The sequence below is a fragment of the Misgurnus anguillicaudatus genome, chromosome 2 (assembly GCF_027580225.2).
Source record: "Misgurnus anguillicaudatus chromosome 2, ASM2758022v2, whole genome shotgun sequence".
Taxonomy (NCBI): Eukaryota; Metazoa; Chordata; class Actinopteri; order Cypriniformes; family Cobitidae; genus Misgurnus; species Misgurnus anguillicaudatus.
Window position 1 is genome coordinate 42312968 of NC_073338.2, and position 15879 is coordinate 42328846.

At 35.5% G+C, this 15879-nt stretch overlaps 1 protein-coding gene across 3 annotated transcripts; it reads right to left on the reverse strand.

The window, feature by feature from the left end:
• Window positions 1–990: 990 nt before the first annotated feature.
• On the reverse strand, window positions 991–12895 carry crema (cAMP responsive element modulator a). 3 transcript variants are annotated; one of them, XM_055203286.2, is made up of 8 exons: window positions 12744–12895; window positions 11122–11221; window positions 10764–10880; window positions 9710–9789; window positions 9346–9494; window positions 8959–9147; window positions 2290–2446; window positions 991–2203 (listed from the first exon to the last, which is right to left on the reverse strand). In XM_055203286.2, the coding sequence occupies exons 2-8, from the start codon at window positions 11209–11211 to the stop codon at window positions 2059–2061; spliced, it is 927 nt and encodes a 308-aa protein (XP_055059261.2). In that variant the 5' UTR covers window positions 11212–11221; window positions 12744–12895; the 3' UTR covers window positions 991–2058. The 3 variants fall into 3 exon arrangements, with proteins under 3 accessions (XP_055059261.2, XP_055059262.2, XP_055059263.1); XM_055203287.2 differs by lacking the exon at window positions 10764–10880; XM_055203288.2 differs by lacking the exons at window positions 8959–9147; window positions 9346–9494; window positions 9710–9789; ... (1 more) ...; window positions 11122–11221; window positions 12744–12895 and adding an exon at window positions 6277–6471.
• Window positions 12896–15879: the final 2984 nt, after the last annotated feature.

Consider the following 15879-nt stretch of genomic DNA (forward strand, 5'->3'; position numbering starts at 1 on the left):
CAGTAAACATCTCCTCACTATTTGCTAGCTGCCGGTCCTCTGAACACACTGTAAAAAAATGCGGTCTCTGTAGACAGCCCAGGCTTCTCAAACTGCATCAAAAACAAAGTGGTCAAACCTACCACCACGAAACAAAACAAAGTGTTCCAGCCAATAAACGACAAGAAGGATTTGGGAGTGGGGGTTGGGCGCGTTCATGACTCACTCAGAAAGCAAGGAAGGGAGGGGGAGGAGTTAGCTACACTCCATTTTGTTTGAAAACACTTTGAACGTCAACATGAAGTGACATCACACAGATTCGCTTAGAGCGCCTTTTAAAGTAACCTAAAAAATAACATTCGATTTCTGTAAAGATAACTTTTTCTGACCAAAAACAAACCTTAGAAAATAAGTTATGGGAACCAAAAATTAATGTTAGAGGAACTTTTTAGGAACCAAAAATTGTTAGCTGGGTAACTTTGTTTTGGTTAATTATTCTCTGCATGCCTGTGAAAAAATGTAATTGAATTTTGGCTCCCGTTGTGATGTCAAAAGGGGATCTTATTATAATAATACTGCCCCTTTATCTGCACTATCCAACCATGGCACTGCCATTTAGTGGAGAGAGAAAGAGAGAGAGAGAGAAAATAATTGATAACACAATTGAGTTTCAATTTCAACAAACCACCATCATGACATCAGAGTTTGCATTTCATCAGCTCATTTGCATTTAAAGGGACATAAAGTGGCAATTTTAACATGTTTTAATTAGAGCCCGACCGATCGGCCTTTAAAATCCTGTAACGGTCGGGCTCTAGTTTTAATAAATGATCTATATGATATTAAGAACTTAAACTTTTCATATATAGTCTGGTGACACCAAAGATTTATTTGACATCTTAAAAAAGTCTTGTGAAATGTCCCCTTTAAAATTCTATAATATCATTTTGTCTACTACCCTAAGAACACACAAACAAACAGTGCTTACACTATAAACATTCACAAAGATAATTTACATTTATAAAAATATTTTATTAAAAATAGATGTTAGCGCTCTGTACAGTGTTAAAATAAGTGCAGGGGACAGCATCTGTTTTTATATTAACATAAAAAGAGCTGCAATAGATTAATAGAGTACATTAAATATAACAAACAATCTTGATTGACTGAAAGAAACAGATAAAAGAGTTATGATTACTTGTAAATTAAAACAGGAACTCAGTTTGGATTTAATGCCAGTTGTTTGATTCAGTAAATCTACAATCTCTATTTATTACAATCTCTCTTTTATTTAAATTGATGATAAACAATAAAATAGTAATCCATTACTGAGATTTCTGGCTTTCTTCTGACCAAAGTAACTTTTATGATTTGCAACTATGTTACAAAATCTTAAATTTTTCTACCTGCACTAAAATTCACTGAATGCTTTTAATTTTTCATGAATGTAAGCACAGTTAAATGAACTCCAAAATAAGCATGAATGAATGCTTTGAATTTTGAATCTGAATGTAAATGTGTGTGTATTTGTGTCATATAAAAATGCTGTTGCATGCAGTCATTGTCAAAATTGTGTTATCTCTAGCACTGCGTAGAGTAACAGCAATGCTAATTTACTCTTTCAATTTGTCAGAGCTGTAGATTAGCATTCTTTTACTTTTACACATAGCAATAAACTTTTATGACAAACTTGCTAAACACAACCATTGAACTCATAAACTTGTATGTAAATGCTAAAAGGAAAAAATCAGTTTAATAAGCAGTTTAAAAATAAAAAAGGAAAACATCAATTCATTTTTCCACACACATCAATGAGGAGTTCCAGTATCTTTGAAACAGACAACAGCAAAAATATACAACTTAGCCCATTTTTATAAGTGTACGCGTGTGTAAGATGGTAGTGAGAGGATGGGCTGCAGTAGGCGGCGTGCACCTCGGCATTCTCAAAGCAACGTTTGCAACTTCTTACGGAAACATTTGGCCAAACAAACAAACTATTCATATCCAGGCGATGCAAAACAAGAAGAGACAAGTAGTCTGTAAATAACACACGCATGTGTTTGGAGTCCGCAGTGTTTGTTATTCAGGCTTGTGGCAGTAGATGTCTTTAAGAGCTTTAAGCTCTTCAATGAGAGTCTTGTTCTGGTTTTCCAGCACGGCGACACGATTCTCCAAACACTTCACATATTCTTTCTTTTTTCTGCGACATTCACGGGCCGCCTCCCTGCCACAAATCAAACACAAACACACTTATCAGTAAATTTAGGTACACATAATACACAGATATTTCCGATCTCAGGTGTTTGGTACCTGTTCTTCATAAGCCGGACTTCTCTCTTCCGTGTGGCTTCTTCTGTATTCGGCTGTGGGCTGTGTATGGCCCCCGGTGACGCTGCCATAACAACACCTGGTGGGAACCCTGACGACGGGGATCGGATCTGATATGCCGGCATGTCTCCTGTGGCAGCTACACACACAAATATACAAAGATGTAATATATGTAATACAATCAATACATTAAAGCTCATCATAATATGCAACTTAAAATGTTGATGGTTTGTTCTGAAGTCACGTATCAGTATGGTGGCATGTTGGCAGCGTCAGGAAATGCATTTGGACAGGCTTTATAGTAAGGCTGTGACGATTAAAAAAATAACTGTCTGAAATCGATTCTAAATCGCAAAACTCGTATTTTGTGTTTCAAGTCCTTATCTAAAATCATTACGAGTCTGAGTCGTTTATAAAGTGCATTTTAAAAGCAACACTCATCAAACACAATTATTCAAAATATGTTTATTATCATGAAAATACCTTTAACAATTTGAAGAACAGCGATGTAAATATGCTTATAGACATTTCCTGGAATAGCGTTTGTAATGGTACTACTTCTGTGGCACAAATGAAGTTTCTGCACGAGAGCGCCCTCTGGCTGTTAACGTAATTCATTAAAATTCATTCATTGACAAAACGCGCATTTGCGCGATTAATCGTCCCAGCCTTACTTTATAGGCAGCAAAATGGAATTCAGTTTGAAATATAAACAGAGAGCGCCTTTGTGATAACTAATCGCATATTTGCGAGTTTTTTTGGCTGCCATTTTATTTTTTCGAACTCGACCAGGCTCGACCAATCACATTTCCTGTGCACACCCACGCATAAAATTGTGGAAGAAGACAATTAAGGTATCTCAGGACAAACATTGGATTCGGACGTGACTTGATGCTTTCCTGCCTTGGAATTCTGCCTTGGAAGGTAGCATTTTAGAGCTATTAGACACAGCTGTCCAGTACTTGCGCACTCTTCTGATGACAAAAATTGCGTCACATGTACTGTATGCAGAAAAGTGGAGGACCATAGTTTGGCCTTAAGTCCAGTCCCAGACTAAAATCCTTGTTTAAGGGGCGATTCACATTTCACGTCTTTTGCGTGATCAAGTTCGTTATTTCAAATGTAGAAGCGCGATTTATTCATAATGGAAGGGATGCGATAGTGACGCGCACACGGTGTGACGCACTCATTTTTTTCAGGCGCATTCGCACCGAGTTAAAAACATTTAAACTTTTCAGAATGGCGCAAGCGCACCGCAGGTCATGTGACAAGAACCAACCAACGGTTGCGTTTTTCGCGCTGTTTTAGACGCGAAATGTGAACCGCCTCGCCGTCTTAACTGAAAACAACTTGCACTGGCATATCTTAAAATATATCAGTGTGCTTGTTTCGTCTTTTGATGCACACCACAGATGTTTTTTTATAGTCACATTTATTATGGTTACTTAAATGTCCTAATTTTCATAAGGCCTAATCTTAACCTTGTCTGTAAAACTGGGCTCCTTTAACCCTCCCTCTCTCTATCTCTCTCCCCCTCACTCCCTCTCTCTCTAAGATAAGAACATAACAATAATGCATGGACCTGTGAGTTTCATTCATGTTTTAGTCAATCATTATTAAAAAAACAATAATTTTTTTGCAGTTGCATTTTGTTGTCTTGAGTTATCAATATGCTGTTTACCTTTGGTCTGTCTCTTAGGTCAGTGGTTCTCAAACTGGGGCTGCGAGATGGTGCCAGGGGGGCACATTTTATAAAATAAAAACAATTTATCATGAATTCTGTGCAATTAAACCTAAAAAAAATAAGGCTACTAACCAACAGCACTACTTTGTATCATTCAATATGTTTTGCTTAATTAAAAGTTTAGTTTTAGAACATTTTTTGTAATAAATTTTCTTTGGGGGGGGGGCGAAGGAATGTGCCATACACAAGGGGGGCCGCACGCTGAAAAAGTTTGAGAACCAGTCTTAGGTATTATCAATACACACACAACAATTGTGAATGAATACTCTGACACACAAAGGGGTCGGTTTCCCAGACAGGGTTTAGATTAAGCCAGGACTAGGCCTTAGTTTTATTAAGGCATTTACGTAGTTTTTCAAACATACCTTGAATAAAAACATTACTGGTGTGTATTATATGTGTCAGTTAGGGCTGTCACAATGATTAAATAATCGTCATATTGCGATTGTTTGACCTCATTGCGATGATTTCAGATCACCGCAATGATTGCACATCTCTCTAAAAAACACAAGGGGGAGCTGCAGCGCCTTTATAAACGAAACCGTATCAGATTACTTTTAAATATGTGTTATGTGTATTAATATTTACTGCCTGGTAAACCTGGCAAAAGATTTAATTTAAATAATCACAAAAATGCGTGAAAATAATTTCATAAACAAACAAAAAATGTATGAGAATGAAATGTCAAAGCAATAAAACAGACAATGAATCATCTTAATCGCCTAAGCCCTAAAACAGTCAATTAATTGTCACAATTTATTATACAATACACTGCCAGCCAAATTTCATAATCGTGACAGCCCTAATGTCAGTGCAAGATGTTTTTATATTAATACATTTTAGTCTTGGACTAGACTTAAGCCCTGTCCGGGAAACCATACATTTCCCAGACAGGGCTTATCCTAGTCCCAGACTAAAATGCATGTTTGATCTGTCTCAGTTCAAAAACGTCTTGCACTATATATATTATTGCCATTGTTTTGTTTCAAGGTTAAAAACTACTTAAATGTCTTAATAAAACTCAGGGCTAGTTATCTATTAAGCTAAACCCTGTCCAGGTAACAGCCCCAGAATATAATTTAGCTGACCAATGAGAGACACGCAACACTGGAGCTAACCAATCAGATGTGACTTCTGTTGTGACCAGACGTAAAAGTGCAAGTCTAATTTGACTGATTACTCGTTTATGTAATGAATCAAAGACAAAATAAATACGGTAGCAGTTACATAAAAATACCTAAACACAGGCAGTTGGATTGTAATAGTTTTAAGATATTGGTTACAATTAGTAATAATTATAATGTTCTGAATAGTAGTATATGTGAAACACATGTCCTTTAGCAAAGCGGTTATGTTTTGACTTGACTCATCTCTGTGCGTGTGAGTGTGTGTGTGTGTGTTATCAGACAATGTGACAAAATGCTGACATCACTGTGTGCGTCGTTGCTCCAACCACCCCCACCCGATTCTCTCTCTCTTTCACTCTCCCGTTCTCTCTTGGCCAGCTTCCAGGAAACAGACTGACGTCAACGGTAAACCCCGCCCCCTCATGCACTTTACTTTTGTCCTCTCTCTCTCTCTCACTGATTCATGCGTGTGAATAGTCATGCAGATCTTGCAGTCTGCTTTCGTAACCAGAAGTGTTTGAATGAGCATGTGTTTGTTTGTGTATGTGCGTGGAGGGAAACGTTTAAGCCACATGAAAAGACAAGCAAATAAAAGCAAATCATTCTTTCACTTACAAAGTACAGCGCGGCAAGAGAGGGCGAGATTTAAATCTCTCTTATGATGATCAAAGTTGCATAAATTAATAAAATCATTTTATCTGTTCATATTTACTTTATTCTGTCCTATGTTTTTCTTATTATAAACTGTATGTAGTTTTAATTATCACACCTTGCTCTGTCACATTCTACATCTGAAACTTTTTTTGAAAGCATTTTGCCAAATTCCTTTATCAGTACACATGCATCTTTTATAACTTTATTTATTGATACAGGAAATATTTGCGTGACCATTTAAAATAAACAAGTGAATCTAGAAAGAATAAGACCAAAGAAATACACAAATAATAAACTCCTAATATCTTCCTAATAACTACTTAACATACAACCTGACATGCTTCAGTAAACATCCAAACACAAACTGTATATTCAAACATGTCCAGAAACATGTACAAGAGTATTATCCAACTTTCTTTAAATAATAAAACACAGATCTCTCACCTGACTCCGTCTCTTCCCCCGTCACTGCCATCTCTATACTGTAGTAATCCAGTTGGGATTGTCTTTTATACACCACCTACTTAATTTCTTCTTAAATCTCTCTTTTTCCTGGTTAATCAGCTCTGTACAGAGTTTCTCTCTCTTTCATAAACTCTTTCTGACTCTCTCAGTTTGTGTTGTGACACTTTGTCTATGCCTTTAACCCTCCCTCTCTCTATTCACTCCCTCTCTCGCTCGCTCTTGCTCGCTCACTCAGCCAGATTACTATTAAGGGCATTGACATCACTATGACATCACTGCAGTCTCAGAGGGAAATAACACACTGTATCTGGAGAATGCCCTCCCCGTACCCGTATCTGTGTGTTTGTGTGTACACCATCTTGAAATTAAACAATTGTGTTAAAACTCATGTCCTGGGGGAGACTAAAACAGATTTCTAACAGAGAGTCTAAGTGTATGTAATTAAAGTAGTTTAATTTATTGCAGAAGAAAGAAGAGGGGGCGAAAAGGGGGGGGGGGGTATGTTGAGTGTGATGTATTTTTAGATCATAATGACGCAAAAGCGCTTCAGCACAAACAAAAGGAGACTGTGCCCATTTCACCTCATAACACTACACAGGCATCTGGCATGGTTATCTACAACACACACGACAGCCTCTTTGTCACATTGTTTACATAGATATATCTTTAAAAGTATCTTTACTCTATGTCAATCAACAGGTCTCAAAAAAAAAAAAAATCCTTGTTACACTTACATTTTAAAGTTGAATCAACTTGAAATTACAATAATTATACCTTCTTGAATAGTGAGGAGCTGCTATAACTTACTAAAATAAAGTCGAAATAACTTAAAGGAAAACACCACCATTTTTCAATACTCTACTATGTTCCTACCCCAACTCAGACAAATCAATACACACCTACCCCTTCTTCATGCGTGCACTAAATCCCTGTACAGCACCCTGTGAACGCGTTAGCATTCAGCCCAGCCCCATTCATTCCTATGGCTCCAAACAGGGATGAATTTAGAAGCACTTTCATGTTTTCCCTATTTAAAGACTGTTACATGAGTGGTTATACGAGTAAGTATGGTGGCACAAAATAAAACTTTTGTTTGGAGCCATCGGACTACATGGGGCCAGGCTAAATGCTAACACATTCAAGAAGCGCTGTATAAAGATTAAAAGTGCACGCATTGAAAAAAGATAGGTTTGTATTAATTCATAAGTTGAGGTAAGAACATAGTCAAATATTGAAAAACAGGTGTTTTCCTTTAAGCTAATTTAACTTATTTTTTATAATTCACAGCAACTCCTCACAAGTCAAGAAAGCCTAAATTAATTGTAAATTCAAGTTGATTAAAATTTAAGTGCAACAAGGAATTTTTATAGTGTATTATTACTGTTATTAGAATATATTAATGTATATTTAATGATCTACTTTGCTCAGTGCTGTGGTAGTTTAACTTTTACAGTCCTTGTAAAATATTACAAACTTGGTACCAAAACACAAAGCACAAAAAGGTTTTCAGGGGGGCCCCAGTTTTATGACATTTACATTCATTTATCATGAATTCTGTGTAATTAAACCTAAAAAATAATAAGCCAACTAACCAACAGCACTACTAGGTATAATTTTATATGTTTTGTTTAATTAAAATTTTACATTTTAAAACTGTTTTTGTCATAAATTTTCTTTCGGGGGGCCGCGAAAAAATGCACTGTACACAAGGGGGGCCGCACGCTGAAAAAATTTGGGAACCACTGCCCTAAATGTTGTATTTGTTTTTTAGCGATTATCGTGATAAATCGCATACAAACTAAAAGTTTATATTTGCATAATGTATGTACTGTGTGTAATTATTATGTATATTTAAATACACACACATACATGTATACATTTAGGAAATGTTTTATTGTATACAATTTTAAAAAATGTATATATAATATTAAACACATAAAAATATAAATAAATAAATATTCATAGGTAATTGTTACCTAAATGCACATATGAATTTGTGTGTGTGTGTCTTTTAGTATATATATATATATATATATATATATATATATATATATATATATATATATATATATATATAATATAAATATAAATATAAATATAATATATATATATATATATATATATATATATATATATATATATATATATATATATATAAACATATACAAAAATTAAACAATTATATTATGCAAACACAAACTTTTATTTTGTATGCGATTAATCATTTGACAGCCCTACTAAGCACAATAGCTTTATATTAAATGTGTACTTAAACACAACCAAGTGAGCCTGTTTCATCTTTGCAAGTCCAGATTCCAGATTTTTAACTTTATAGTTTCACAATGTCACAGCACAACAGATTTAACCAGTTTTTGCTATAAACAAAGTTGGCTGCAAAACACATACGAAGAAAAACAAGTCAAACAAGTTTCCCACAATGTAGCCTGTGTCCTTTCATGATTGTGGCCAGGTGTTACCAAATATAGCTTATACAGTAAAGGCATATAGCCCATATTTGTGTTTTAACTCTAAAAACTTCTCTTAACAGGTATCGTTTCAGAATAGTGAAAACTTGTATCTTGGTATAAGCACTTCTTGTATTATCTATCTGTGTACAGTTTTTCCCCAGCAGATAGGAAAGACATAGGTACAGCGTCTTACCCTGAACGAGCACCTGTCCAGCAGACAGCAGTAGCTGCTGGCCGGAGTCACCCATTTGGGCGCCGTATTGCAGGATGGTGGCCCCAGGTTGGGGTGTAGCAGGACTGGGAAGAGTCAGAGCCTGAACACCCTGCAGGGCTTCTCCTCCAGGCCCGGTCAACTGTATCGCTCCACCCTGAGTGATTGTGACTATATAGATGCAAAAGACCATTATTAATCTGTAAAATTGATAAGGCTTTGAGAAACACATGTGAAATATGCAAAATATGTTTCCTAATAAAATATTTTTTTTCATATTTTGGCATTAAACAATAATAAACACCTCATATGATTTAATGTCAAAGAAAAAGATGAGATTAGATTAATGAGTAATGAATTCAGGCATACTGTATTGTCCTGAGCTGGTCTGGTAGATTGAAGACGGTGCTGTCACCGTAGCAACACTTGAGGTGGGTGGGGTTTCCTCCTCCACTTTCTCCTCTTCATCAATTTTTGGCACAGCAGGTGCATCTGAAGACAACTCATTAAGAATTTTCCTGAACATACACAGAAGAAATGAACTAACAAGCAAATGTCAAAATGACTTTATTTGATCATGAGAGACAATAAAAGACATCGGAGCCTGTCACAAAATGTTTGTTAGGTTAAGAACTACTAGTTTAAACTAGTGTAAACTGTGGTTTGTAGTTTTCAAGAGATAAATTATGTTGGGTTAATAAGGTCACAGGTATCTGACCAAAATGAGGCTCACCTATAAGATGGCCGTCTGGAAAGAATTGCTCGCCTGTTTTGAGGATCAGATGGTGCTGTATCCGAATCAGTCACAGCTACCTAAAAGTAAAAATTGAAATTTTATACAAAGCTATTTACAAGAATTGGAATATAGTGCATGAGTAATATAAACTACTTTTACTGTACTTTAAAACAATAATTTAGGAGGGGGGAGCAGGTCCTATAAACTTTGATGTTTCTAAAATTATAATTTTTGTTTACATTATCAAATATTAGTTTACTTTCTATATTTGAAGAGTTTCGTGGCAAAACGAGTTAACCACCGTTTTTTTAATTGTTCAGAAATATCGTTTTTTGGTTGTGCATTCCAATTAATTTCAATGCAACTGCAGTTGGTTTGTTTTGATTTAAACCTTCATAACTTAAAAAAACAGCTAAGTAGCACCATAAAACAAAATAATAACATGATAACATAATAATAAACATGTTTTCACAAAAAAATTAAAAAAATGGATTTATCTCGTTTTGCAACGAAACTCTTCATTTATAAAAAATGATGTTGCATGAAAGTCAGATCTTGCAGGTTTGGCGCCGTACACAAAAGTAACTTTACATTTTACATAGCGTATGTTAAAAAAAATGCATTTACAATGTGGCAAGTGACTGCGAGTCTTATATCTTCTAAGAAGATCAGATGCATTGACTTCACACAACTCAAATCTTATTATATCTACATCCACTCTGCTTGTTACTATGTCAATCTGCTTCTTAATCAGTCCAGTGATCCCAAGATAAGTAAATGTGATTGGTTGTAGCTCTAACTGTACGCTCTATGATTGGTCAATCTCTCCAGGTGAAAGAAATAGCCTAGAAAGCACACGACCCTGGGCCATATCTGCACCGGATCCCGAGCGGAGCTGCGATTTGGGTGCAGATATGGCCCGGAGTCGTCTGCTGTCTGGTAGGTAAATAAATGACTGGATTCTGTGCAAAAGGCTGACAGATTAGTACTTTACCATCGAGTTGTGTTTAAGTTTCACAGTGTTTATATAAAAATGTGTTAATATGTGTACCTGTGCAGTTTGCATTTGAGGCGACTGTATAACTGAGGGCTGTGTGGTTTGAATGACTCCCTGCACCTGGAGTGTCTGTCCACCAGGTAATGACATCACTGTCACACCCTCATCCCCCTGACACAGAGAAATTCAGAGAGCAAGCCATGTGTGGTGTTGTTTAATCTTTTAGGTTACATTTTATATGATATTCAATATACATTTTGCAGTCTCACACCACTTACCAAGTACCATAGTTTTTGGTTCACTTGAATATCAAATAAATATCATGGGGTCATCAGACAGTACCATGAAAGTACCATCTTAACACCACTAAGTACAGACTGTACTACGTATGGCATCTGTGTAAGGCTTGTACCTGTGTAAGTGAATCGGAGTCCGACTGAATCTCACTTGTTATTTTCTCTGTTGCACTCGCTTCCTGTTGCTCTACGGTTGCAGTTTCCATGGTGATCGGCCTAGCAACAGCGCAGAGAGGAAATGCACTGTCAGCACTTTATATTTATTCATCACAAGCGTACTGCATTTGATGCACTCCATCATTTTAGCATCCTTTAATGTTATAAACTCTATAGTGGTTTTAGGATCATTCATGTTGAAATGTACAGTGTATTAAGGTTTATATGGCGTTAAAATTACAACACATGACAGAACGTAGCAGTTTAGGTTTACTTGACTAAAATGTTTCTCATGGTCTTAAAATTCTTTTGATCCAAAAGCACATCTTCAATGTTTAAAATTGGAATTATCTATTATTTTCGACATATTATAAAACGTTTATTTTGATTTGGACCAAATAATAAAGAAAATACAGGTGGAAATCCCACTATTGATAAAAATGACATAATTACTGTAATACTGTGTAAGGTGAGACCTCCATACGCATGGTAATAATATGACAAGGACAAATTCAAGGCAAAGGGTGGCCACTTTTGAAGATGCTAAAATGCAACATAGTTCTGTTTTTTTGTAGGTACAACATAATAGTTTTGTATTGTTCAATAGTTTTAAAGTGTTTATTGTTATTAATGTATAGACAAAAATGTTAATAAGGAATGTGTAAGTGAGACTAAACTTTTGAACAGCAGTGTAATTTGTATTACAATATTACAAAATATAATTATTTATTATATTATTGTATTACAATTAAAATATTACAATAAATAGTATTACAGCATTAATATGTGGGTCAATATTTTAATATTGCATATTATTATAGTAAATGTAGTACTTAGCCTACTTATAATTAAGTATAAATCTATCTTAATAAAACGTATTAATTTTTTTTTAATGCACGCATTGAAACGAGGAACGACTGCGTTGAGGAGCGGCTGCGCACTTCCTCGTTGTCTCTCAACGCGCTTGACAGCGCAGAAACTATACAAGGCATGAAACCTAATTCAATTTATGAGGAAATTCGTTTACTGTATTGTCTTAACGCTTTTAATTTCCCATTTATTTATTCAAACGTGTATTAAAAGTCTGCTGTACTGACAGAAGAAATGCGCGCACACTTTCGCTTACGTAAGAGCTCACTGGCACGCAGACAGACATGAATTATAGAAAACATAAATACATGATATCAACTTGCGAACAACTTCCTTATGCAAACAGTTTGCTTTTTAATATTATTTGTAAAATCGCATATCAATGTGCGTCATTTTCAACAATCTTAATAAAGTTTAATCTCGCCAGTCCTGTATAAAATGCAACAAGTTCCCGCCTTATTTATATTTAACTTTAAAACATTAAAAGTCTGATATATGGCGCGCGTTTCGTTACTAGCTTGTTTGTTTTGTTGTCAACAGTAGTTGACAGAACCAGGCAGGAACCACTTCCGAGACATTGCTTCATTTAGCGCAATATTTTACTTCACATATTATATTGCTCAAATAATTTCACAGCAGCTATATCTTTGTCTTCCTGCGCTCTTCACCAAATCCTCTCTGGCAGCAGAACGACATGCCAGTAATAACTTACCCGAGTTTTACGTAGAGTCTCGTCACTCGTTACGGGTGGAGTGGAAGCCCGACTCGCTGCACACGTAGAGCCCACGTCAGCTCTGATGATGCGTCTGGGAAATGTGTACTGTGCAGTCAGAGGCAACACACAAACACACACACACACACGATACGATAACACACACACACTTGAACACACTGACCGAGATACACTAGGCGGAGCTTCGTCGGAGGTGAAGCTGTCACTTAACAAAAAGCTCTGAACAGTAGGCCTATTATTTAAATGAAAGAACATGAATTATTAAAAAATAGACAAAAAATAACCAAAAAAATTAAAAAGTATTCAAACAGTTAAACTATTTTTTTTTTTTAAATCAAACAGTTAAACTAAAACTCTTTCCTCTACAACTGGCCAGACCTTCCACAAAGATCTAAATAAATCGTTTTATATTCTATGTAAATAATTTAAACACCGATTCGTACATTGCAGAACACTCAAACAGACTGATGCAGTCTAAACAAATTAATTTACCCATAAAGTAGTTATATAATATCTATGTAAATATGTTAGAAATAAAATCTAAAAAAGTAGCGCCATCTTGTGATAGAAGAATCGTATCGCTTCTCTGTCCCAACACACAATAAATATGGAGAATTTCTCAAACTTTTACTTTTTATTTATTTGTATTTTATATGGTTTCTTTCTTTTATAAAAGCATGTGAAATGTACTACAAAACTGCTATTTAGTAATTCTTTGTACAGCACCTTTGTGTGATTCATAAATAAAATAACTAAACTAGACTAAACTTCAGTGAATATTTGTCATGGTTTATTTTAAAAGTCAATTTTTGTATAGGCTACACATACCATTAAGTACTGACTTTATTAAGCTTTTGAAATTTCCACCATGCATTAATAAAAATAAAGTTGACTGAACATCTGTTGGACTTTTAAACATGTTGCCATGGTTTCCCGGACAGGTATTAGCTTAAGCCAGGACTAGGCCTTATTTTAATTAGGAAATATAACTAGTTTGAACAAAAATGCCTTACTAAAAACATTACTTATGTGCATATTGAGGCAAAACAAAGGGCACTGATGTATTTTAGTTGTTTTCAGTTTGGACAGCTTTACATTAATTTTAGTCTAGGACTAGTCTAATCCCTGTCCAGAAAACCGCCCCATAGTCACATATGGGGAAGCTTGTCACAGTGAAATAATGAAACACAAAACATTTCCTAAAATAACAGAAATGTAAATTACAAAAATACTACACCATTCATTTGAACAGTTACTAAAACAGAAATGTGACAAACTTAACATGACATTTATGAAACTCTCATTAAAGATTTCATTCATGATCTGATTTTGAAGTCAACAAGTTAAGGATATTGGAATTTTAGTTTTTAAGAGTTTGAAACCAACATACATTTTGTATTTGAACAAAACCCTTTATGTTAAAAATTGTAACCGTCACTCTGTCTTAGAGATCTCTCAGTTATTTGACTCACATGGTTCCTTATTGCAGATTATACCACGGGTCTGTTGAATGCTGCATTCTGATTGGCTGAGAAATGTTCTATGGGTGTTGATTATTTTTCTGTAAACCGCACACCTAACTTGTCAAATGTCTTAAAAATAGGCACCAGAGCAATGTGTGTGGTAACCGTGGTATAAGCGGAATAATTGACTCCGGTCCTTTGAATTATTTGAAAATAATGCACACCTGCGGTGTAACGGCACTCGGCTTCGCGTCGTGCCGCATTACCACCTTGGTGTGCATTATTTTCTTATAATTCAAAGGACCGGAGTCAATTATTCCTTACTAAATCATTTGACAATTGTGCAATAAAACTCAGTTTTGATTGCATTTTTAAAGAATATTTTCTATAAGATCCAACCTTCCCACAGGGATGTATGTGTCAGATTTCCTGGTCGCGACACCACACTTGCAACTCCCTATAATGGCCACATACACAAATATATTACTAAGAAGCAGTCACAAAAAGGAGTCCACAACAGATGCATCCGTTCTTCTTTAAATTTAAAGTGTAATCACTCCACCTCTGTCTGAAACAGTACTCCTATATTTTTCTGTAGACAATAAAAAGAAGAAAAGGATACTGCCCACTGTACAGTAAATATTAGGGCTGAAACATCAAACATGATTGTGGGAAGATGAAAAGGTTTCACTGACAACCGCTTTTGACCAGAGACAAAACTTCTTGGTTTGAAACAGAATGGCAGGCAGAAATGTGTTGCTTTTATTTTGTGAGACTGACCTGTTCCCAACTCCCTGACCGTGGTATGAAGACCAGCACAGTTCTCTACTACAGAGATTTTCACTTTAATGGAAGTATAGAGCATCTGGTCATTGTGCTTCACACAGATCAAAGCGTGTGTTTGTAATCCTACAGCTGTTTCACTGAAGCTTCACCCAACTGGGCTTGTAAAACTAATCTGTATCAGGCCTTGGGCGTGTGTGTGAGGTTTCACTGCCTAATACCACCTGCCCAGTGTTTCTATTTTAGTACGGCTTTGACATACAAGTATAAAGTTAGATGTGGCATACACAATAAATACATACACACAATTCTGCATATGTACAACTTCAGAATACTTACATGCTAAATCATTCACAAAATATGCAGACATGCACAACCTCAGTATCTCATTACACACATGTCTTATCTTAATGATAATGTAAATTAGGACATATTATTGATTGTGCTATTTTATATGGAACAAAGTATACTATAGATTAACTTCAACTTTAGTTTACTTCTGGTAAAAAAATATTTTGCAATTAAAACATTTACGATCAACTGTATCTGTGGATAGGTGAAGGTCACTAGGTCTCATGCCAGAACCTGTCACACATACATGGATGTTTATTTCATTATATTTTTAAGGTCACTTCATAGACACAGATTTGTATAATAGGCTAACATGTCATTTTTCTGTCCTACCCTTAATCTAACCCACACGACTCTCAAATAAACATGATTTGGCCTATTTGCATGCCTTTTAATCAAGTGAGCACCAGTAAAATGTCCTCACAAGTTGATTGTTGTGATATTTTACTATGTAAGTTAAACATTTGCTCCTTTACATATATAGGCAGCTAAACTTTACGCACTGCGGACACTCACGC